Here is a 23,037-nt window from a genome sequence, read left to right as displayed (position 1 = left end):
TCGTATCGGAACTGAGTGAACCAAAGGTCTTGCGATAGGAACTTCCGACCCGAGTGATAGTTGAACACAGACTGCCTAGTACTGCTGTACTGTACTGTAAAGTTTCATCAAAATCTGTTCAGTAGTTTTTGCGTGAAAGTGTAACAAACATCCAGACATCCACACAAACTTTCGTATTTATAATATTAGTAAGACTAGTAAGAAGTAAGATAGTAAGATGAATTATTTTAGTTATTTGTTTACTTATAATAATATTTATTTAATTATTTCTTAGCTCTGTCTGATAATGGATCTGGAGGAGATGCAATGGCCACCTCCGTAACAAAACAATAGAACCCTATGGAGTTTGGGCTTGTGTGATTCGCCTTGACGAATATTTCGTATCCAGGGCCCGATGATGGAGCTGTAAAGGGGCAGATTTTTTTTTCACTATGTGACTGTCTTTATTTTGTACTTAATATATATTTTACATATTATACCTATTCGTGTTTCATTATGAATCGAAATATAAAAGACTTATTAAACTCTATTAAAAATTTAAATTAATTTATCAAGTTTGAATACCTCATTCTACCTTAAAATTAATAACTTAAATCAAGTCTTAATACGGTCACGGCTCAAGATTTTTTTGTCCATTTCAGCGTTCTTTTTACTCTTTTGACGTTGCGTTGACAGCTTTTACCTAAATTCGCGCGGAATATTTTTGTGAAATGGCTCTTAATAAAGGCAGAGATTTCTAGGGTTCAAACTTTAATCATCTAGGGGTTCGAAATGAAGTTGATCAACTGGGGTATCATTATACATCCTGTAGCCGCAGACGCAGTCCACGTGGTCGGCCAATTTGAACCCGACGTCCTGTCAAAAGGTACAGTTAAGATTCAAAGATTGGAATATAAAGTAAATAAATGTCATTATAATAAATGTTCATGCAAGGTGTGTGCAGGAAAACATAAGTAGGTACTTACCGGCTTAAATTGATACCACCTCCAGGACAACATAGTGGGGAAGCATGTGAAGTTGGCGTTGTGACAGTTGCCAGAGCACATTTTGACAACGGTCCTTCCCCAGGACCTAGGTGGACTCTGTGGACACCACAGAATGTGACGTGTTAGTTGGTCTACTTTTCTTAACCCTTAATTTGGCAGACTCATTATTTATCAAAAAATAAAAATACATCGTCGGATTTATGTTCTTAGGGTTATTTATAGGTCAGAAAAAAATATATAAAAAATCGGAACTTCACCAAATAGAAAAAAAACAATGTTCATCCCGATGAACACTGCCAAATATATGGAGAATTTTAACTGTTCATTGGGGTGAACATTGCCAATTTAGGGTAGCGGCATTAAATTAAAACAATTATTCATATAAAAAGTAAAATTTATATTATTAAACGCTTTTTGGTGCACAAAATAGTAAGAAAGTAACTATTACCATACAATTTTGTGTGATCGTTGCGGTAAAACAATGTTTAATGTTTTTAAAGAAAAAAATCATAATTTTTTGTTCATGTAACTTAAAAGTGGACAAGTCGCACTAAATAATAAAAAAACAGCTCCCACATTTATAAAATATATTCTTCAGGGTTTAAATAAAAAAGTAAAAATGATTTTAATCAAAAATATTCTTTGGAACTACAAACTTTGAATCTACAAACAACCGCTAAATTAAAATATGTAATTATTTTGCATGAAAATTTAGAAAACAATTATGTCCACGTTTACCAGTAACAAAACATTATTCTGATATTACATTTCATGCAATATACAGTATTAAGCTGCCAACATCCCAAACAAAATAAAAAATTACTCTAAATAAAGAAATTAGTCCACTGAAATAAAATTAAGCAAAAATAAACGTTTCGTAGCCTATTTGACAACGTTCACTGGGATGAACAATCAAAGATTATTAGTAATTTGGCAATGTTCACTGGGATGAACACTCGACTTTGACCTGGTATAACATGGCTTATTTATTAAATGAGCATTGTAAATCAATCAAGTTATTAAGCATGAACACTATGCAATACGTTAAAACCACTGTCATTACTCAATTATAATAAAAAACATGTAAAGCTTGAATAAACACCTTGACACTAAAGCCTGGTCTTCGCTATGGCCGGCATTTTGGCTAAAATTAACACTTTCAGACTGTGACTAGCACATAAAAATATTTTTCTACCAAAACTTAAGTATATTTTCTAGTGAAAAAAAAAAAACTTACCAGAAATTAAGACGTATGCACTCGGCATATTATTTTTTTCAATTGAATGTTCATCCCAGTGAACAAAATCAAATGAAGGGTTAAAAAAGAAAACAATGCTCCAGTAACAAGAGATCGATTTACTGAATATTTTTTCTCGTTGGAAATCGTGAAGGTTGAAGAATAGGTTACATTTTTTGTTTATTTTATCTCCGGTGGTATTTGTTAGCTTTAACTTAAGTGTGAGTATTTATAAGACTCTAACCACTTCATAGTTCGTGGGCAGATCGATGTAAGTCTCCTTGGGCGAGCACGCAATGAAGTCGTGGCGGCAGTGGCAGGTGTCGTGCTCCTCAGCTATTAGCGTTATTTTGTCCTCCATCTGTCAAACAATAAGCAGAAATCTTGACCGCCGCCGTAAAGTAGCATCACTAACGGTTTTCTACAGGCTACACTTCGCAGAATGTGCCAAAGAATTACGCGACCTAATTCAACCAACCCCGTTCCGTCTCCGGGGAACCAGACGCAGGTTAGCGTACTGTCCCTACGTCGACATTCCACCAGCTCGCGCTAAGCGTTTTGATAACTCTTTTATAATGCGAACGGCTAGGGACTGGAATTCGCTGCCTGCTGCTGTCTTTCCTGAACACTATAGGTATTCCGGGTCTTTTCAAGCGAGAGTGAATAGGCACTTACAGGGCAGATAATATGTACTATCCTAGACTGCATCTCACTTAACACCAGGTGCGATTGCAGTCAAATACCTGCCTAGTTATGCATAAAAAATCTGATAAATAGAGAAGTCATTTGAAATTCAAATACTATTTTGTCATGTCTTATTAAATATTATGTGTCATATTCGTAAAACCGATAACGCCACACAATTTAGGGTTGTACAAACGTGAGCGACTGTTGAGAAGAAGCATCGTCAAAACTAGTAAGCAATCAGTTTCTAGGAAAAAATTAGTATTCTGGGATACTTACATAAACTTTCTTGAGAGACACAATTTCGGGCGCGCAGGAGGCTTGCCTTTGAGAGCAGTGAGGGTATTGCGCCACACATCGCTTCAGTTGGGGGAAGTACTTAAAAAGAGAGTTTTGTGTACTATAACATCAAATAATTTAGTGAATTAAAATCTTATTGATAACAGTAACTGATAGATCACAACTGATGTTGTAATTTTTAAGAATCAAACCCATTAGTAGCTCAATCGTTTTAGTAGCCCGTAGTTTATAAAATATACTCGTAGGTACTTAAAAAACTTTATGAGTAACTTTATGAATAGATCAGGTCCAAAAAGTAAGTAAGAACTTACTTACTTTTTGGACCTGATCTATTAAAGTAAGCAATGTTATAAAAGTTATTGGCACTAAGTATAATTTGGTCTATTATGGATTGCTATACAACGAAAACGCTTATAATAGCTTTGATCTTCACTGGTTGGGTTTTTAGTGGCGGTCAAGCTGTAGATCCTGGCTACACAGGAGTTGCAGCGGTGGGAACGAGAGGTGGGAATAGTCCCGTTAAGATAGCTTTGTCTACCAACCAACAAGCCAGGGCTGTAGATCGGTTCGGAGGAACATGTAGAGTTGGGGTCATCGCAGTGGCAGCTCACGTGCTCCTCCACTTGGAACTTGGTGCAATAATGCTTTTTTGTCTTGACATTGTATAAGTGAACCTGCCACAGAATAATTATTTATTAATCAAAAAACGCAATCTTCCATCGCCAGATGGGTAAACGATATTTTTTTTAATCTTGTGGTGATCTGAAACATGTTGTTCGTTTCATCCATGAAGACGCGCCCCACTAATTTTTGGTCGAGGAAAGTGCGGGGAGTTTGATCCGAGCAATCCGAGTGTTATTATTGTATTGTGCGTGTGCACTCATGGATGATTTAGCGTGTACCGATAACACTCAAACATTAGCGGAAGAATGGTGGGGCGCGTCTTCGTGGATGTAACGATCTTTAAATGTGTCAATCAAAATACTGCGACGTACTTACTCTAGCATCCCTGCGGACAATCTTGGCGGGCCGGCAGATGTAGCTAGGATATTCAGAATGTAGACAATCCCCGACGCAGCGGTTCACCCACAAAGTGCCAGGGTAGATCTAGATTGCATAAAGGTTCAGCCAAACCAACGCGATCAGCCGGCGTGCAGCGATGGCGATCAGACTTAAATCCATTGATCGCCATCGCTGCACGCCGTCTGATCGCGTGTGATCGCGTTGGTTTGACTGAACCTTAATTGGTTATACTAGTATCGTATTGGCAGTCACAGACATGCGAGCACGTCGTGCTCATATCGCACCACGCCGTCTGTTTATACCACACCACATATCGCACCACTCATAGCACACCTAGCTTTGTCTGAAGCCAAGGGGAAAAATGCGTTAAAATCTTTTTATTATCTTTATGTAGGTTAGGTACCTCTCTTACATACCGCTTCGTAACTAGTAGGACCGGACAGGGCCATATAGACAGGTTGAATTTGACATCGGGAAGCCAACGTGCGTTCATTTATCAGGAGATCATATTGGGTACTGCAGGGCACTGGAAACAAATCATTGTAATAGAAGGTTCTTGACCTTCATTCCCAATAGTTCTACTGAACAGTTCTACCGTAGAACTAATGGGACTTTTATTTCCCACTAGTTCTACTTTTAAATGGGGCGCACTGAAAACCAGGGTCGTGGCCTCCCTCACCGGGGGCCACGGCATATGCTGAGTGGGGTCCCATTGCGATGGGCATCGCTGTGCGACAGGGTGGCACTGCTTAGTTTACTTGCTCTTTCATTGTATGTTTTATGTCACCTCTGTCTTATTTGCTTTTTTTTTATTTTACCTCTTTTGTTTTTTGTGATGTCCATGGCAATAAATCTTTCTTTCTTTCTTAAATGTAGGTAGGTACTTACCACCGAATAGTGGAATCAGTTTGGTGGGACATGAATGCATATAGTAACGGTATTTGTTTGGTTGCTGTTACTGCCAATAACTAGTGGGAAATAAAATTCCCATTAGTTCTACGGTATAACTGTTCAGTAGAACTACTACTTCGGTCGGTATTCCGAAATTCAGTCAGCGATCAATGCCACGGGCAAAATGATGCCTAAATAAAGCGATAACTGCGAGTCTGCGACCACCGTGAAAGATGGTGATAATAAAACTCATAGCACTTGCATGAAAACTTGGTACAGTTCCATATTAGTTAATCGTTACTCATTAGCTACCTTAGGGAGATGCCACACGGTGCGGTGCGGCGCCGCATTTTGCCGCATCCCTACAAGTGTAAACATGGTGTGATGGTATGCGGCGCCGCAACGGCACCGTCTCGCTCAATCGAAGTGTACGTGCGGTGCGGCGCCGGAACGCACCGTCTAGCACTCTAGCATATCATTGTTCTTCTCTGGCATAACACCGCTCCGGCGCCGCGCCGCGACCGCACCGCACCGTGTGGCTTCTCCCTTATTTAACACCCTTTAAGTTATCTAACAAACCTTGTTTTGGGAGTTGAGCTTCTTCATCGATGTCAAAAATTTGTGCAGCCACCGCTGTGACCAGGATCGCTATCCACACGAAGTTAAACACCTTTGTTTTGTCAGCTTTTCTTCCATACTTCGTAGAGATGTGACGATCCGACCCCATATCAATAACTTATTCAAGTTAGTTTTTCTTATTACAGTACCTTTATGCACAGGGCTCACTGGCACATAAAATGAATGAATTCCGCATCAGTGAAAACGACAAAAAAATAAAATTCAAATTAAAAATTATAAGTTAACTATTATCCGTGTTCATTGCGCTGAATTCGTTTCACAGATGCATTTTATTTTCTATAATTTCACACTGACCTTCGATAATGTTGTTTTTATACTTTATTTTCCAATCTAAGCCTATCGAATCTGAATTTTCTTTGTAAATATATTTTTTCAATCTATGTTTAGGTATATTTATAAACGAGTAAGCTTTACTCATATGGAAACGAGTTAAAAAGTTGCCCTTATGGTAACAAAATACACACAATATCAATGCACTACCCTGTTCATTGCCATTTTAGTTAGTTTAAGGGTATCTCTTATACCCTTAAACTAACTAAAATGGCAATTCGAGTGGTATAAGGCTTAATAGTAAACAAAAATGCAACTAACAGTAAATAAATTTTCTCCTTACCTCCTCTCCTATATAGCGTAACAGTCATACTAATAAGGTGTAGAGTTTGTGTAGGGCTTGTAAAGTTAGAAGCTTGGCTTTACAAAATATTTGTTTGATAACTTTTTGACAATGCGAACCATATGCTCGTCTAGCCACTTTTTACACGAAATAGTATATTATAGATTTTCCTGCTGCTCGTACTTATTACATACTAGCTTTTGCCCGCGGCTTCTCCCGCGAATATTTTTCCTTGAAAACCGGGATAAACACATTTAATGTCGTGTACACTACACATTATGCGATAAAGTATTGAGTTTGGTAGAGCGACTTCTACTTCACTGACTATAATCTACACTCGGCATCAAATAAATCGCACCTCCCGCGACAAGCACTTATCAAACGTATGCATCCCCACTTCGCACCAACATTGGTACCATTTGAAAGCCTAGTTCTAAACTTCATTTCATTAAAGGAAAGGTTTTTACCCCAAAAATGTGTCTACAAGGATCCAGAGTCACTTCTTCAAAAAATAGGTAGTTACGCTATAGCCATTTTTTATGACTATAAAACTGTTAAGTTGGGATTAATCGCTATCCATCTGTTAAAGAGGACACGTGAGATATTTATTTGGTTTTGTAACCATAAAAATTGGTCTAATTGATCCCAGAGGTGAGCCCAAAGTGAGGTCTATTTTCAAGTCACATTTATGGTATATGTTAATCATTTATTTAGAAATGAAATGTATTTTTCTTTAAGGATATTTATTGGGCTTTCAAATAACACCAATATTGTTGGGGTACCATAATTGTGTCAGAAAAAAATCTTTAAAGTTCGCGTCGCGGAAGGTGCGGTTTATTTGATGTTGAGTGTATCTACCTTACTAATAAAACTTACACGCTCGTTGAACAGTGGTTTAAAGTGACGTTTAGTATGGAAATGACATTTCAGTGTTCAACAAGCGTGTAACTTTTTTAGCCAGCTCTATCTACGTAGTTCTGTTACCTTGAGATGCTCTCAATCAGGAATAAAAAACCTTAGAGGAATATCCAGATTAGAATTGCTATCTTTATTTTTATATTTTATGTTGAAGGGCGAATATGTCCATAGGTCTTCGAAACAAAAAAATATTTATTTGTAATTTGGTAAATATTTTTTTTTTCAGTAAGTACCCCCAATAGGAACAAATAAAAACTAGTGTAAAGGTAACACGCACAATGTGGTTATTTATTGTAACTTCACTGTGAACAAATTTTAAATTTATTCTTCCAAAGGGCTTTAAGAATAAGTAAACGAAGATCAATCTTCAGAATCCGCCTCAAGTTTGGCTTCGAGAGGACAGTTGCATTCCGAGTGCTCCACTAGTCTGTATGTGCCGCACGTCCACTTCTTTGTACTTGCACTGAACACTCGAACCTGGCAAAATATAAATTAGGAGTTATGAGTAGGTATGTTTCTTAGGCAACAAGTTATAGATTAAATGGTTAGTTACGTTCGTTCGTTTCAGCCGAATAATGTCCACTGCTGGATTTCAAAAACGGCCGGTCCTGCGCCGGCGCAGCCCTCTTACGTTAGAGCTTATGCTCTTAACAGAATAGATCGGATGCTTTTTTGAACAGAGATATTGCTTACTATGTTAAACCGTAAAATTATGAAAGTTAGTCACTAATTTTATGGTGATATTAAGTATAATGTATTATACTTATCCACAACACCAATGCGTCAAATGCGTGCGAGCCAAATACGTTCGGCGAAGCTTCCGAAAGTTATTAGTCGTCAAATGAATGTGTAGGTAGGTACATTACTACTTTGTATATTGTGAGAAGTCATTTTGTGTCTAATGTTCTGAAAATTAAATAGGTATTCCTATCCGGAGGTCTTGGGACATTCAACACTCTTTTCACCTACTTTAAAATTTACAGTCGCTTTGGTTCCTAGTTTGGTCGCTCGGAACATTCCAGATTGTATTTCTTAACATCAAATTGGTTCAGCCAGAGTGGATTGTTGTAGGAAACTCACAGGTACTTCCAGGTCCTTTGTTTTACTAGCCGAGCAGTGGTCAGAACTGGAGTGGCAGGCCCCGATGCAGCGGCTCACCCATGCCTGGTGTGGTCTAACCTGGACATAAACACTTTAATTATAATTATATAGGATAGTAATTCATACAAGCAATAAATAGTCGAGATCATTTCCATTGTGGTACATTATATTAATATAAGCTGGAAAGATAAAGTTTTGCTCGTTATAGATTTCGAACCGATAAATTCGCATCTTCTTAGTCCTTACACTCTTGATGGAGTCATTACACTCGTCATGAGTTGTGACCTATCTACTATTTTATACGTTGGTTTGGGATGGAGTAAAGCGATCACGATCTCGAATCGAAATCTTTTTTTAGTATTGTTACCCTAGTCACAGTTTGGTCATGGCATTAGATAATAATGGTTAAAGGTTTTGCTCATCAAAAGTATTCTGCATATTTTGATGATATCTGTAATTTTATACTAGAAAAGTATTTTACCAATATATTCAAGGGTACTTTCAGCTTCACTAGAACTAACTTGGGAAAATTACAATCAGACTTTTCCAGTTCAGTATGGTAGTGCATGTCGTGGTCAGCATTGCAAATTTCTGAAAAAAGAACAATGTGTTTACTATAAAAGAACATAAAGTACTTTTTTTTATTTTCTTTCCTCATCCTGATCATAGGACATGATAATACTATTGTAATAACAGACGTTGTTCGCAAAAGTTTCCGACTTACCTTTCACGAAAGGTGGATCCAAGTGATGCAAAGGTTCGGGCTGAAAGAATTGATCAAAGTAAGCATTACGCGTGAAGTTGGCCTGCGCTGCCGCCAGAATCGCAACCACTGTCAGGGCCCACGTTAAATGTGTCATTCTTATCAATTTTCACTCTTTCTGAAATCATAGGGTTTCAGGATTCATAAGAACAAACTACGAGCTTATTGCAGTTATTTGTAATTAGCATCTGAAAAAATGCATTTACCTCTTTAATTTTGAGTCATTTCCTGAACCACTACACCTTTTTGTTTCTATAAAATTTAAGACTACGTAGCTTAAAATTGATTTCACGCTTGCATTTTTTATATTTTCTCGTATTTGATAATAAATTCTAATTTAATTTAGTTATTATTTTGATTGATTTATACGATTCCGATACCTTTAACGAAACAATTCATCACATCGTTTTCTCTCAGTGGTATACCTACTCAATCTATGAGATCTAGTTTCACAACAAAAATTTTTTTTTCAGTCACACTACACTTTCGTAGATGAAAAATATAGAGTATTATAATGTACTTTGTAAAAGTAAATGTGTTTTCTGTCATTGGTAGAGCTAGAAAATTATGGTCACGAGGGGATGGAGAATAAGTGAATTAATAAAATCAAATTCAAAAATATTTATTCAGTTTAGACCACAAGTGGCACTTACGAACGTCAAAATATAGTAAATAATAAAAAAAGAAAAGAAAATATTTTTCATTTTCAAAGAAAAATGCATAGAGAGGAGTGTACGGAACTCCTATGCGCAAGTCTGACTCTCACTTGACCAGATTTGTAGCAAACTACATGATTTCACTCATAGAAGTAAAATTTCATGCATTACTTTTGTTAAATATTTCCAAATAAATCAATTTAGAAGAAGCGAATCTGGCATCCTGACTATCTAAAAAACCTGCTGGAATTTTATCTGCTTCAGCTTATTTTATCAATTAAGTATTTGTGTTTTACTTCAAAGTAGGTATAAGTACCTAAATATGTATAGGTAAAAAAATGTGCGTGTGCCAGTAAGTAGCAGCCAAAATACGCAGACATCATTTAGGTCTAATTGTTGAAATTTAAAATTTGAAATACGTGACACGTGTTTCGGCTTTCGTATATACAAAAAATAATGTTGTATACTAAAAATAACTTTGTATAATTTATGCTACAGGGCGAATATGTCCATAGGTCTTCGAAACAAATAAAAATATTTATTTGTATTTTGGTAAATATTTTTTCAGTAAGTACCCCCAATAGGAACAAATAAAAACTAGTGTAAAGGTAACACGCACAATGCGGTTATTTATTGTAACTTCAAAGTGAACAAAGTTTTAAATTTATTCTTCAATCAATCTTTAGAATCCGCCTCAAGTTTGGCTTCGAGAGGACAGTGACATTCCGAGTGCTCCACTAATCTGTAAGTGCCGCACATCCACTTCTTTGTCTTTACATTGAACACTCGAACCTGGCAAAATATAAATTAGGAGTTAGTAGGTTTCTTGGGCAGCAATTTATAGACTAAATGGTTACGTTCGCTCGTTTCAGCCGAATGATGTCCACATATTTAAAACGATCGGTCCTGCACCGGCGCCGCCCTACGTTACAGCTTATAAAAAAATTGTTTAAAAAAATTGTTTATTTTTTATTATCTTAACTTAAGCTTATGATCTTAACATTCGTTCGGATGCTTTTTTGAACAGATATAAATTGCTTTATAAGTTAAACAGTTTTATAAAGGTTAGTCACTAATATTACGGTGATATTGTGTATTATAGACTTATCAACAACACGATTGCGTGCGGCCAAATACGTTCGACGAAGGCTTCCGAAAGTTATTAGTCGTCAAATGAATGTGTAGGTCTATTATTATATGATCAAACGAACTTACCAAGTGAAGTTCGATCTGAATTATCCTGTTTTCGCCGAAGAGATTTATTTTACCGTGTAGTACCCCTGTACGACAAGCCAATCCGCACACAATATTCAGCGTAGTAGTAGTAAAAAACAAAAGAGCGGGCAACCCCACCCCTACCACGCTGTGGGCTCGGTGTCCGAGCGGTCTCATTATATTTAGAGAAGAGATGACATTGACGTTTACCTCCAGGGAAGAAGATATAGAAATCTTCGGGTTGGGAGGGACCTTAAATCTCTTCGGCGAAAACAGGATAATTCAGATCGAACTTCACTTGGTAAGTTCGTTTGATCATATAATTATCCTGTTTTCGCCTCCGAGATTTATTTTACCGTGTAGATGTTTAGAGCATGGATCAATGTCCATGTTTAATGGTTAAGAGAGTAAATGTCAATGTACTAAATACATAATAAAGCAATATTTTTGTATTATAATCGTATTGCATCACTTATTCATAACAATTGTTATTGTTAGTATCACGGTCTCAACAAGATTTTGTTCATTATAAAGTATTATTATTATACATTTATTTGTACTTCTATTAACTGTTAAGTACGACTACTGATTGTAAAAAGTTGCCAAGACAGTTGACAGAGCATCCTGTCTATCCAGCACACTGGCTAATTGTGTCAACGTTGACAGCGGCGCAAACCGCAGGCAATACTGCCGCGTGTCGCGTGCTGTGTGGGCCGAACACCCTCGTGTCGACACTCCTTTCCTATATTTATCCAGTTTCATCTCAGAACTGAGCTTGACGACGGTAGTGGTTAACACCGAATCGATCACAGTGATTGCAAGGCTAACACTCTGATTGTTGTAAAACATAAGCTCACTTGCATTTTAATTAAATAAATAAATAATGTGGTTAATTAAAACTTATTAATTTATTTGGATACAGTTTGACCAGTATTCCAAAACAGTATTAATTTGGATTCCAAGTAATCTGTTGCGAGGAAAAAGTTTGGTTTCTATTTAATAGCACCTTTTAATAGCAATCTTTTGATTCTTGAAACCTGACCTATAAATTATAATATTTATTTAAATAATTATATATTTCAATAAATTATATGATTTCACTAACGATATTGCTAAGCGGTGGTTATTTAATGTTATTATAGGATGCACCCGACTTTAGAATATGCTAAGAAAATAGAGTAAGGTAGGTACAATGATGTAATTGAGCATTGTAAAAATATTTATTTGTCAGTCATTTGGTGTAGTGGTTTCGAAACGGACTACTATGCCTAGAGGTCCCGGGTTCGATCCCCGGCCGGGCAGAAATTGAATTGATACATTTTAATTTCTGTGATGGGTCTAGGTGTTACTATGTATAATATGTACTTATGTATATAAAAACGGTATTTAAGTATGTTTATATCCGTTGTCTAGGACCCATAGCTTTGCTCAGTTTGGGACTAGGAGCGTAGTGTAAAATGTCGAAGGAAGGATATTTATGTATTATTTGCGGAGTGTATAGCGGAGTCTGGTACGTTTTGTTTGATCCGCGACTGCCAAATACAAAACTCACTGCCAAAGAAAGGTAAGCTTAAATGGGCAATATGGTACTACTGATGTACCTGTTGCCCCAGCATTCTATTTTTTTTATTTTTTATTTATTTATTTTTTAGTGAAAAAACGTATTAACGTCTAAAAAAAAATGGTCGCCATTCTAAGGCGAATTAATTGGAATTAATTCATGTTAATCGTGTAGAAATCTCTACGCCAGACGATAAAATATGAATTATGACTAAATATCAAACAAAGTTCAAGAAACAAAAAATAGGTTTATGTCATGTACTGAAACCAAAGCGTCTAACATTTTCTGAGACAATATTGAACCAAGCTCCTACTCCGTGTCTTTATTCAGACACCTTGATTCAGTCAGCTTCAGTATTATGACTGTGATGATTGAATTTTTATAATCATGCTAAGAAAAAATAACAAATACTAATTCTCAATTTATACTTCATAGAAAGGGAAGAAAGACTCATTCATTATTATGAGTTTGTGGCAGCGTTATCGATTCGCATTATCGCATTATTTTTTGGTATTATTAAAAAATGTCCTTAATCTAAACTAAAGGTTACAAGTAGTGGTAGTACTGGTAGGTACCTACATAATACATAGTTTATTTTATGTGGTTGATTCGTTCTTTGACTAACCAAAGTCCACTAGTCCGGTTGTTATTACAAGCGGCCCGATTTCTTTTTTGATGCGTCAATAATTTTCTATTACATTGATTACAATGTAATTATTATTGTGTTATATTTATAAAGGCATAGTTATTATCGCTTTAACGCATAATAAGATACTTTGCTTGTCTAAAAGATTTAGCAAGATAAGAAATGATTCAATGTATTTCATGATGTCGCATCTCTTCTTATGAGAATTCTAACGTTATACATAAATAATTTATACGAACCAATTGTAAAACAGTACATGAAGTTAAAACTGACCTTTTTTTTTTAGTAAATAAATAATAATAATGATGATGAAGCCTTACTTTGTAAGACTATCAATAGTATTATTAGCATTAATCATACATTGATTAGTAGGTACAAACCTACATAACAATGTTTTTCCAATACAAGAAAAAAATGACGTCATCTTATGTACCGATACTGATACAGTTTAAGGAAGCTCTTAGATTTTATCTATTATTTATAGATACAAGCTGGTGAGACGTCATGAATAAAAAAATAAACTTTGTAAAAATATCAGGGCTAAAGAAAGGCCGCAAAGAGACAAACAAAAATGTTGCCTGTTTGTTCAGATACAAAACAAACATCCGTTAAAATAAGACCATAATTCTATTTGCTTTTCAGTGGCTATCGTGTTTATGTAATAAACATAAAATATTTTATATTAATAAGTTTCTTTAAACCATAAATGAATCTTTTGTTAAAAGTTTAATTGCGGTTAAAATATCATCCCTTTTGAAGTGCTTAAACCACATAAACTTTGTTTAGCATCTTATATAAACGCTATCTAAGTCCACCATCTAGGAACATTTTTTTTTTTTTTAACAAGTGGGTAATCTCAGAATGTACTCGTGTCGACGGATGCGATTAAGAATATTCTTAATATCAACGTCTCTGCGCCGACGTGTATAATTATTTGTTATGTATAATTAATTATGTTTACTCGCATGGTTATGATGATTATGAAAAAAAACATCTGGGTTCGAATCGGGAATCGAATAGGTATCTCGGTACAATAAATTCTGTAACCGGATATTAGGTACATTGCATTTAAAATAACAATATTTTAAGCGGCCAGCACATACCTGTACATTAGTGTACATAGATGGCGCGTCGTCTAGGGACGCGGGTTACCTTGGTGTTCTGGTCGGTCTTTAATGGCGCTTCCCGCGGTGCTCTGGCAGCGCTGGGCATGCGGCGGCGGCGGCGCGGCGCTGCGGCGTAAATAAAGGCGCCTGCGCTTGTGGAAGGCGGCGTGGTTGCGCCGCGGGCGGGTGATAGGTCTTAGCCCATCATACCATACAGCAGGGCGTAGCTTGTCGGTACGGCCTCTGTATAAAGCCTCGATTCACACAGTTATGCGAACGGCTAAAGCTTAAATTATATATTCAGTGCAGCAGCCTGGATTAGTTGTCATATCAAATAAATACCTCTTTTCCCGTTTTAGAGGATTATAATGAGTTATAGTTGTCGACCGTCGATGTAATTGGTCGACCGACCGGAAATGTAGAAAGATCTTTGTAAGTTTCCAACAAAAAAATGTGAGACTGATAAGTACTCACAATCACAATGTCAGTTAATATGAGTCGTTGCATAGAAAAAACGACATATTGTCATACTTCATATATAAAGTAGGCATTTATTTCCACTTCGACTCGGTTCGGTCAACAAACCGGCCTAAGGTTTATTTAGGATCTTTTATTCTGACCTTATAATAGCAAGTAACGAATCTACATAAATGCACTTTGAATTTTGATCTGATACTTATTTCTTTCTTACTAGCCTTTGTATTTAGACCAATATCGATTGGTGTAATGTATAAAAATACGAAACAACAAAATTATTCAGTTACCCTTTGTAGCATTGAACAATGTGTATGGCCACAGGGTCATCGGTCGTTATAAAAGCAGGCGGAGGCTCGACTGGGGCGAGTGCGTCCGCGGCGCCGGGTCATCATGCTCCAAGAAGGTTGATGGTTCATAAGGTGTAAGGCCAAGAAGGCAAGCTCTTAATGTGGGTAGTTTCGTACAAACGCAACATTTTTCTGTATGAGCTCATTATGTTCTGTTTTTACGGCTTTTAAAAATGGCCGAAAAGAAGATACTTAAAAACTCGTAAAAGTGAATAATATTACAATACCTGGCTATCTCGGTAGTTAATATCTCGTTTTTACTCGCTAGAGCAAAAAACGGCTACTGGTTAAAAAATCACCGAACATAAAGTGGCTGCTGGTTAATATCTCGTATTAACGCTACTGGTTAAAAAATGACCCGCAAATATGACCGAATATAAAGTGGTTGCTGGTTAATATCTCGTATTAACTCGCTAGAGCAGAAAATGGCTACTGGGTAACATCTCGCATTACCTCGGAGAAAAAAATGGCTACTGGGTAACATCTCGCATTACCTCGGAGCAAAAGAATGGCTACTGGGTAACATCTCGCATTACCTCGGAGCAAAAAATGGCTACTGGTTAACATCGCGCGTTAACTTGGAGCTAAAAATGGGTCAAAGTTACGCGTCGTGTCACAACGCTTATAATAAAAATGTACGAGCACTTGCACAAAATAGTTGTTACAACCAACCTTGTGTTGGGTCTAATTCTCGTCACTACACTGCACAACTTAAAATAATTACGTTTTTTGTCGGTAAAAACGTCCTTGGTGACGTCACTTAAGCATTTTTCTTATACTGCGTGCGGTCGTTGCGCGTGCGCACAAAGGAATGAGACCGCTCGGACACCGAGCCCACAGCGTGGTAGGGGTGGGGTTGCCCGCTCTTTTGTTTTTTACTACTACTACGCTGAATATTGTGTGCGGATTGGCTTGTCGTACAGGGGTACTACACGGTAAAATAAATCTCGGAGGCGAAAACAGGATAATGAGAAGTCATTTTATGTCTAATGTTCTGACAATTAAATATTCCTATCTTTCGGATTGGTCTATCGGTCTTGGGAAAATTCAACTCTCCTCTTTTTACCTACATTAAAATTTACAGTCGCTTTGGATTCTAGTTTGGTCGGAACATTCCAGATTGTATTTCTTAACATCAAATTGGTTCAGCCAGAGTGGGTTGTCGTAGGAAACTCACAGGTACTTCCAGGTCATTTGTTTTACTAGCTGAGCAGTGGTCAGAACCGGAGTAGCAGGCCCCGATGCAGCGCTTCACCCACGCCTGGTGTGGTCTAAGCTGGACATAAACACTTTAATTATAATTCTATAGGATAGTAATTCATACAAGCAATAAATAGTCGAAATAATTTCCATTGTGGTACATCTGGGGGCACGGCAGTGCCCCCACCAAGTCGAGCAAAAAAGCGGCACGGCCGTACCATCCTTTTCTCGAAGCAATTCAGGCCATTTTCGACTGCCTGTAACTTCGTTGTGGATAAAACTAGAAGGCTGAATTTTCATTAGCTATGCAGGCATTGTAAAGACACGGTATATTTAAAATTTCATTCAATTTGAACCAGTAGTTTAAGAATTATAACGGGTCAAAGTTACTTAATTTTGTCACTCACTGACTCACCGATCATCAAAACTCTAAGGCACTTCTAGCAGACCTAGAAGCTTCAAATTTGGAATATAAGTAGTGTTTGGTGTATGAATCAAGGAAAAACTAAAATATTTGGGGGCACGGTAGTGCAACCACCAAGTCGAGTAAAATTTTTCAATTTCGGTCCAGTTTTCTAGATACATAACTGCTGTCTACAAAATACAAAAAGAAATGAGATTTGGGGGCACGGTAGTGCAACCGCCAAGTCGAGTAAAATTTTTCAATTTCGGTCCAGTTTTCTAGATACATAACTGCTGTCTACAAAATACAAAAAGAAATGAGATCCCATCAAAAACAATACTTGTCAAAAAAACCAAGTCTCGCAACTCAGTTGTTCTACGGTAAAAAGTTGTGAGATCCATGTAATACCAAGTCCAGGCCAGGAAATCTTTAACGTTTTACATAAATACATATATTGACTTGGCCATCGCATGAAAACACGTGTAAATTAAATTATTTAGTGCGATGGCCAAGTCAATAATTTATGTAAAACGTTAAAGATTTCCTGGCCTGGACTTGGTATTACATGGATCTCACAACTTTTTACCGTAGAACAACTGAGTTGCGAGACTTGGTTTTTTTGACAAGTATTGTTTTTGATGGGATTAGATTAATATAAGCTTGAAAGATAAAGTATTGTTTGTTATAGATTTCGATTCGATAAATTCGCATCTTCTTAGGCCCAAAACAGACGGTGAAACGCAACTGCAACGAAACTGCAACTGCTAGTTACTTTTGAGTTGCATATAAGTTTCTGCCATAGCGTCCGTTGAGAGACCACACATGACGCGACCAGTTTGAAACTTTCAGATTCAGTTTCATTCATAAGAATCATCAGAAAGTTGCAGTTTCGTTGCAGTTGTGTTTCGCCGTCTGTTCTGGGCCTTAGTCATTACACTCTTGATGGAGCAGTCGTGGTCGTCATGAGTTGTGTCTTGCTTATTTGCGCATATCTAGCTACTATTTTATGCGTAGCTTTGGGATGAAGCAAAGCGGTCTCGATTTCGAATCGAAATCGATTGTTACTCTAGTCACAGCTTTACGAGTGATGTCATGGCATTAGATAATAATGGTTAAAGGTTTTGCTCATCAAAAGTATTCTGTATATTTTGATGATATCTGTAATTTTGTACTGGAAAAGTATTTTACCAATATATACGAGGGTACTTTCATCTTCACTAGAACTAACTTGGGAAAATTACAATCAGACTTTTCCAGTTCAGTTTGGTAGTGCTTGTCGTGGTCAGCATTGCAGATTTCTGAAAAAAGAACAATGTGTTTACTATAAAGTAGGGATGTTATGGATATGTAGTTTCGGTAATGGATACAGTTACGGATATAGGAATAATATTATACCGGTTTCGATATTTTTTTATTTCGAATATCCGGAAGTTTCAGTTACGGTTACGGATATCCATAACATCCCTGCTATAAAGGAACATACTTATTTTGAATTTCTTTCCTCTTCCTGATCATAGGTCACTAACATCCTGAATTTTCTTCCTTGGGTCATGATAATACTACACTGGTCATCACAAAAATCGACCCTCCCGCAACAAGCACTTTCAAAAGTATGCATTCCCACTTCCCACCAATATTGGCACCATTTAAAAGCCTAGTTCTAAACTTCATTTCATTAAAGGAAAGGTTTTTACCCCAAAAAAGTGTCTGTAGAAGAATCCAGAGTCACTTCTTCAAAAAATAGGTAGTTACGCTTGAGCCAACTTTTATGGCTATAAAACTGTTAATTTGGGATTAAACGCTATGCATCTGTTAAAGAGGACACGTGAGATCATTATTTGGTTTTATAACCATAAAAATTGGTCTAATTGATCCCAGAGGTGAGCCCAAAGTGAGGTCTTTTTTCAAGTCACATTTATTGTATATCGCGTTTATGTTAATCGTTTATTAAGAAATGAAATGTGTTTTTCTTTAAGGATATTTATTGGGCTTTCAAATAACACCAATATTGTTGGGGCACCATGATTGTGTCAGTAGAAACGAGTTTTCCTGTAAAACGTAGGTGGGCCGATTTTTGTGATGACCAGTATATTGTAATAACGGACGCTGTTCGGAAAAGTTTCCAACTTACCTTTCACGAAAGGTGGATCCAAGTGGTGCAAAGGTTCGGGCTGAAAGAATTGATCGAAGTAAGCATAACGCGTAAAGTTAGCCTGCGCTCCGGCTGCCAGAATCGTAACCACTGTCAGGGCCCACGTTAAATGTGTCATTCTTATCAATTTTCACTCTTTCTGAAAATCACGTTTGCAGAGCGTTCATAAGAGTAAACTACCAGCTTATTACAGTTATTTGGTTTTAGCATCTGAAAAAATGCATTTACCTCTTTAATTTTTACTCATTTTATTTCGAACGAGAAATATTAATCGACCAGTAACCTTTTTCCTGAACCACTACACCTTTTTGTTTCTATAAAATTTAAGACTACGTAGCTGAAAATTGATTTCACGCTTGTATTTTTTATATTTTCTCGTATTTGATAATAAATTCTAATTTAATTTAGTTATTATTTTGATTGATTTGTACGATTCCGTACCTATAACGAAACAATTCATCACATCGTTTTCTCTCAGTGGTATACCTACTCAATCTATGAGATCTGGTTTCACAACAAAGAGGAAATATCAAAAAATGTTCAGTCACACCCTTTCGTAGATGAAAAATAGAATAATATACTTTGTAAAAGTAAATGTGCTCCTGAATCGAATGTACCTACTACTGCTATTTCTATTTATTTATATTAACCGGCAGACAGTGGTGACTGAGTTTGTTGCGGCGCTTCTTCTCAGCACTTGCCAAATGTTGGTCTCGAAGCGCTGGTAGGGTAAAAAGATTATGAGACATGTAGAGGCTCGTTAAGAGCAAAATGACGATTTGTAAGAACTATTTATTAGTCTAAACAAATAAAGAAATTTTGACTTTGACTTTGACTTTGTGTTTTCTGTCATTGGTAGAGCCAGAAAATTATGGTGACGAGGGGATGGAGAATAAGTGAATTTTTTTTTCATTTTCAAAGAAAAATGGATAGAGAGGAGTGTACGGAACTCCTATGCGCAAGTCTGACTCTCACTTGACCAGATTTGTAGCAAACTACATCATTACACGCATGGAAGTAAAATTTCATGCATTACTTTTGTCAAAAAAAAGCGAATCTAGCGTCTACGACTATCTAAAAAAAAAACTTGGTGGAATTGTATCTGCTTCAGCTTATTTTAACCTTTAATAACTAGGTATCTTCAAAGTTTAAGTGGTGTAATGGTGAAATGTATAGGTGTAACGAAGCCTTCACTCAGAGGCTTGGAGCAGCCTGCTTACTTACTGATAAAGGATCCGCTCGTCTTGTATTATCGATATTCTCACATCCTAAATAGATTTCAGATCTCCAAATAACTTCGAACTTTTTTGATCCCTTTTTCCTCTTGTCTTATAACCTCACATACAATAATAAAAAAGTTAATGATCCTGCCAGATCAATTACAACAGATCTCTGATGATGACTTGCAGGTGTACTGTAGCACGTTACAGCGTCATTGACGGTTCCTAACTGGACCTGCGCGTGTTACAAGCAAAAACCACAAGGCCGTGTGCAGGGAAATACCAAATTTCATACGGAGCGGATTGATTATGTACCATTTATAGAACTGCAACAATGATGACCTACTAATTTAAATACATTCTTTATCCTTATTTTTACATCTCTTTGTTTATCTTTCTTGTTAGCTGTGTGCATGTTTCATTTAGGTATCATCATCATACATACTCATTGTTTTTAGCAGGGAAAATAGCAAGTAATTTTTCTGACTCCAAATTCAGGTAAAACAATTATTATTATTACGCTGCTTCAATGGAAATATGACTTACTAAACTAAATGAGGCAATATAATTTTTCGTTAGAATGCATTCGTCTTATCGTTTCTCCAATATCCAAGGATTTCGTCAAGTTAAACTGACCTTACTACACCATGAGATATTATCACAAAACAAATACAATACATTCATTTTGTTTGCACTTTGAACGCGTAGAATAGGTAGGTACATGTCCATTGTTGTTTCAAATGAATTGTGTAGTATAATAAATCGTGCATCCGGTATTGTTTTCTTAGATATTGTATTGTTTAAGTAATTTAATTTCAAGTTTTGTTTCGGTTCAATCGATCCGAGACGAGCTTTATCGGAAATGCCAGTTTACACCTGTTGATATAGATAAAGAAAATAGTTGTATTGTAGACATGGTGTATCATATCATACAGCATAACATGTTGATCAAATCGTGGCTGGCACGTGTTATACAAATTGGTCACCGTAATTTCACACTATCATGTCGATGTTGACATGTGATGCGTCGACGACCGATTGTGTTGGGATTCCCTCGAACACAAATATGAACAGATCTGTCCATTGTTATGTTTACAAATAATAGCATGACATCTTCCTTGTTTAAATAGCGGTTAGAGAGAAAGTTGGGTTATCTCCAAGGGGAAATTCGCAGTCTACAGGTCTGTTTTACTTTACTTAAATATGAACCTACCTACCTACATATTGGAGTTCCAATTACATATTCTTTACCGCCGTTATTTAATTCTACCTGTTTGTCTTGTAATTGTCCAAAAAAAATCACTTTCAACGATAATATCTGACTTGTGCTGGTTCAAGTAAATTCTATTTTGTGTAATTGGTAACTTTGTGTGGTGTAAAGAGGATGGCATATCTAGCTTAACACTGCAAAACAGTTACTGGCCATAATCTTGTACTATCGGCAGCAATGTTAACTACCCATTGCCGGTCATGTCATCTCGTTCTATCCCAAAGAATCAACATTTGATGAGAGCGAGAGCAAAAATGGAAACGGATAGTTAACACTGTGTCCGCCGCGATAGTACAGTCGAAATAAGTGCGATTTCTCAGCAAACATGTTTTTACAGACAGTCATATTATATCTCTGATGTGCTCTACAATAACGTGTCTACATATAATTTGTTCTCCAAATAGTAAATAGGTACTCAAGTCGCTGTATCCACACAAGTGTGTAAGAGTACAATAAGACAATGCCGTGTCGTCACGCCTGGTACGTTGGACACGCGTTCACAATTAATTTGCGTATCTGATCGCCCAATTGAGGGATAACCCACTGACATAAATAGCTCGAAGGCTGACCACACAAAAACCAGCCGTAATTCTTTTCCGTTTTTTACCAGATCCGTCTAATGGGGAAATTACTAATGAGACGTAGTGTCGTAATAATGGGGAAAATATATGTAGATTCACAATAATGGGAAAATTACATTTCTACCTTAAAGACCGGAAGCTGCGTACAATTCGTGACACTCAAATTGGCCAAAAAGTTGAGGCCTCAACCATATTCTAATTGTAACAAAGACATCTTGCGAACTTTTTGACACTGACTGTGCAACACAAGAACAGTCATACTTAGTTATAAAAATACATGTAGGTAGGTATAAATATTTCACCTATAAAATGATGCTTTCTTATCTGTATTCGTTTGTTTGTTGCTTGGAGTATGAAACAAGTTTCAGCGCGTATACATTTTGGCATTCATAGAAAAACTAGAAGGCTAGAAAACTAACACTAACTATATTAACTCTATCAGTAATCTTTCAGTCACTACACTATCACTGAAAAAATAAAAACAAATTGTAACCACTCATCAATGAATTAACCAAAAAATGGTAAACTTTAAATATATCTAGTTTTCGGTTCATTTAATTGAACGTAATCTGTTTATGGATACAGCAACACTCCCGCCCGGGCGGGTTTATTGCTACGAGTCGTAGCATCAGCGACTACGAAAATGTAGACTAGGCTCCTGGCTAGTTTCTACGCTTGCTCCAAAACAGCACTCTTTTTGGCTGCAATGCCTATGGACAAAGTAATGCTCGTGGCAGTTTTTGTAAACATACTCGTAGTAAATAAAGTACAAATAAGAGTGAAATATAACGTCATTGTATTTAGACGCACGTTCTCCTATCGCTTATCGATTACATCAAAAACTGATTGATAATTTTATTTGAAAAGTTGTATATGTATTTTTTGCGACGTATTATAATGTACCTACTATTTAGATAAAAAAAAAATTACACAGATTTTTTGGCCAAACGTTTACTCGGTTCGGTATCAAATTGGGATTACTAATGTTTGGCCAAAAAACGTTTCCCAAATTATCACATCGCAAACAACGTTTCGCAAATTTTCATTT

General features: G+C 36.6%; 3 protein-coding genes across 3 annotated transcripts; all 3 read right to left on the bottom strand.

Moving 5' to 3' along the window:
- Positions 1-723: 723 nt before the first annotated feature.
- On the bottom strand, positions 724-6,008 carry LOC135073040 (uncharacterized). Its single transcript, XM_063967048.1, has 8 exons — positions 5,701-6,008; positions 4,647-4,756; positions 4,207-4,314; positions 3,750-3,881; positions 3,187-3,285; positions 2,468-2,584; positions 966-1,082; positions 724-855 (listed from the first exon to the last, which is right to left on the bottom strand). Exons 1-8 carry the CDS (start codon positions 5,846-5,848, stop codon positions 751-753), a joined length of 936 nt encoding a protein of 311 aa, XP_063823118.1. The 5' UTR covers positions 5,849-6,008; the 3' UTR covers positions 724-750.
- A 1,544-nt stretch (positions 6,009-7,552) lies between these two features.
- LOC135073524 (uncharacterized) lies at positions 7,553-9,511 on the bottom strand. Its single transcript, XM_063967709.1, has 5 exons — positions 9,362-9,511; positions 9,117-9,273; positions 8,874-8,983; positions 8,372-8,470; positions 7,553-7,768 (listed from the first exon to the last, which is right to left on the bottom strand). The coding sequence occupies exons 2-5, from the start codon at positions 9,250-9,252 to the stop codon at positions 7,652-7,654; spliced, it is 462 nt and encodes a 153-aa protein (XP_063823779.1). The 5' UTR covers positions 9,253-9,273; positions 9,362-9,511; the 3' UTR covers positions 7,553-7,651.
- Positions 9,512-10,414: 903 nt separating this feature from the next.
- Positions 10,415-19,185, bottom strand: LOC135073523 (uncharacterized). The gene is made up of 5 exons (XM_063967707.1): positions 19,147-19,185; positions 18,898-19,057; positions 17,955-18,064; positions 16,341-16,439; positions 10,415-10,603 (listed from the first exon to the last, which is right to left on the bottom strand). The coding sequence occupies exons 2-5, from the start codon at positions 19,034-19,036 to the stop codon at positions 10,487-10,489; spliced, it is 465 nt and encodes a 154-aa protein (XP_063823777.1). The 5' UTR covers positions 19,037-19,057; positions 19,147-19,185; the 3' UTR covers positions 10,415-10,486.
- Between the last annotated feature and the right edge of the window lie 3,852 nt (positions 19,186-23,037).

The sequence above is a fragment of the Ostrinia nubilalis genome, chromosome 7 (assembly GCF_963855985.1).
Source record: "Ostrinia nubilalis chromosome 7, ilOstNubi1.1, whole genome shotgun sequence".
Taxonomy (NCBI): Eukaryota; Metazoa; Arthropoda; class Insecta; order Lepidoptera; family Crambidae; genus Ostrinia; species Ostrinia nubilalis.
Note: the sequence above shows the minus strand (reverse complement) of the source record. Positions and strands in the feature narration are given on the sequence as shown.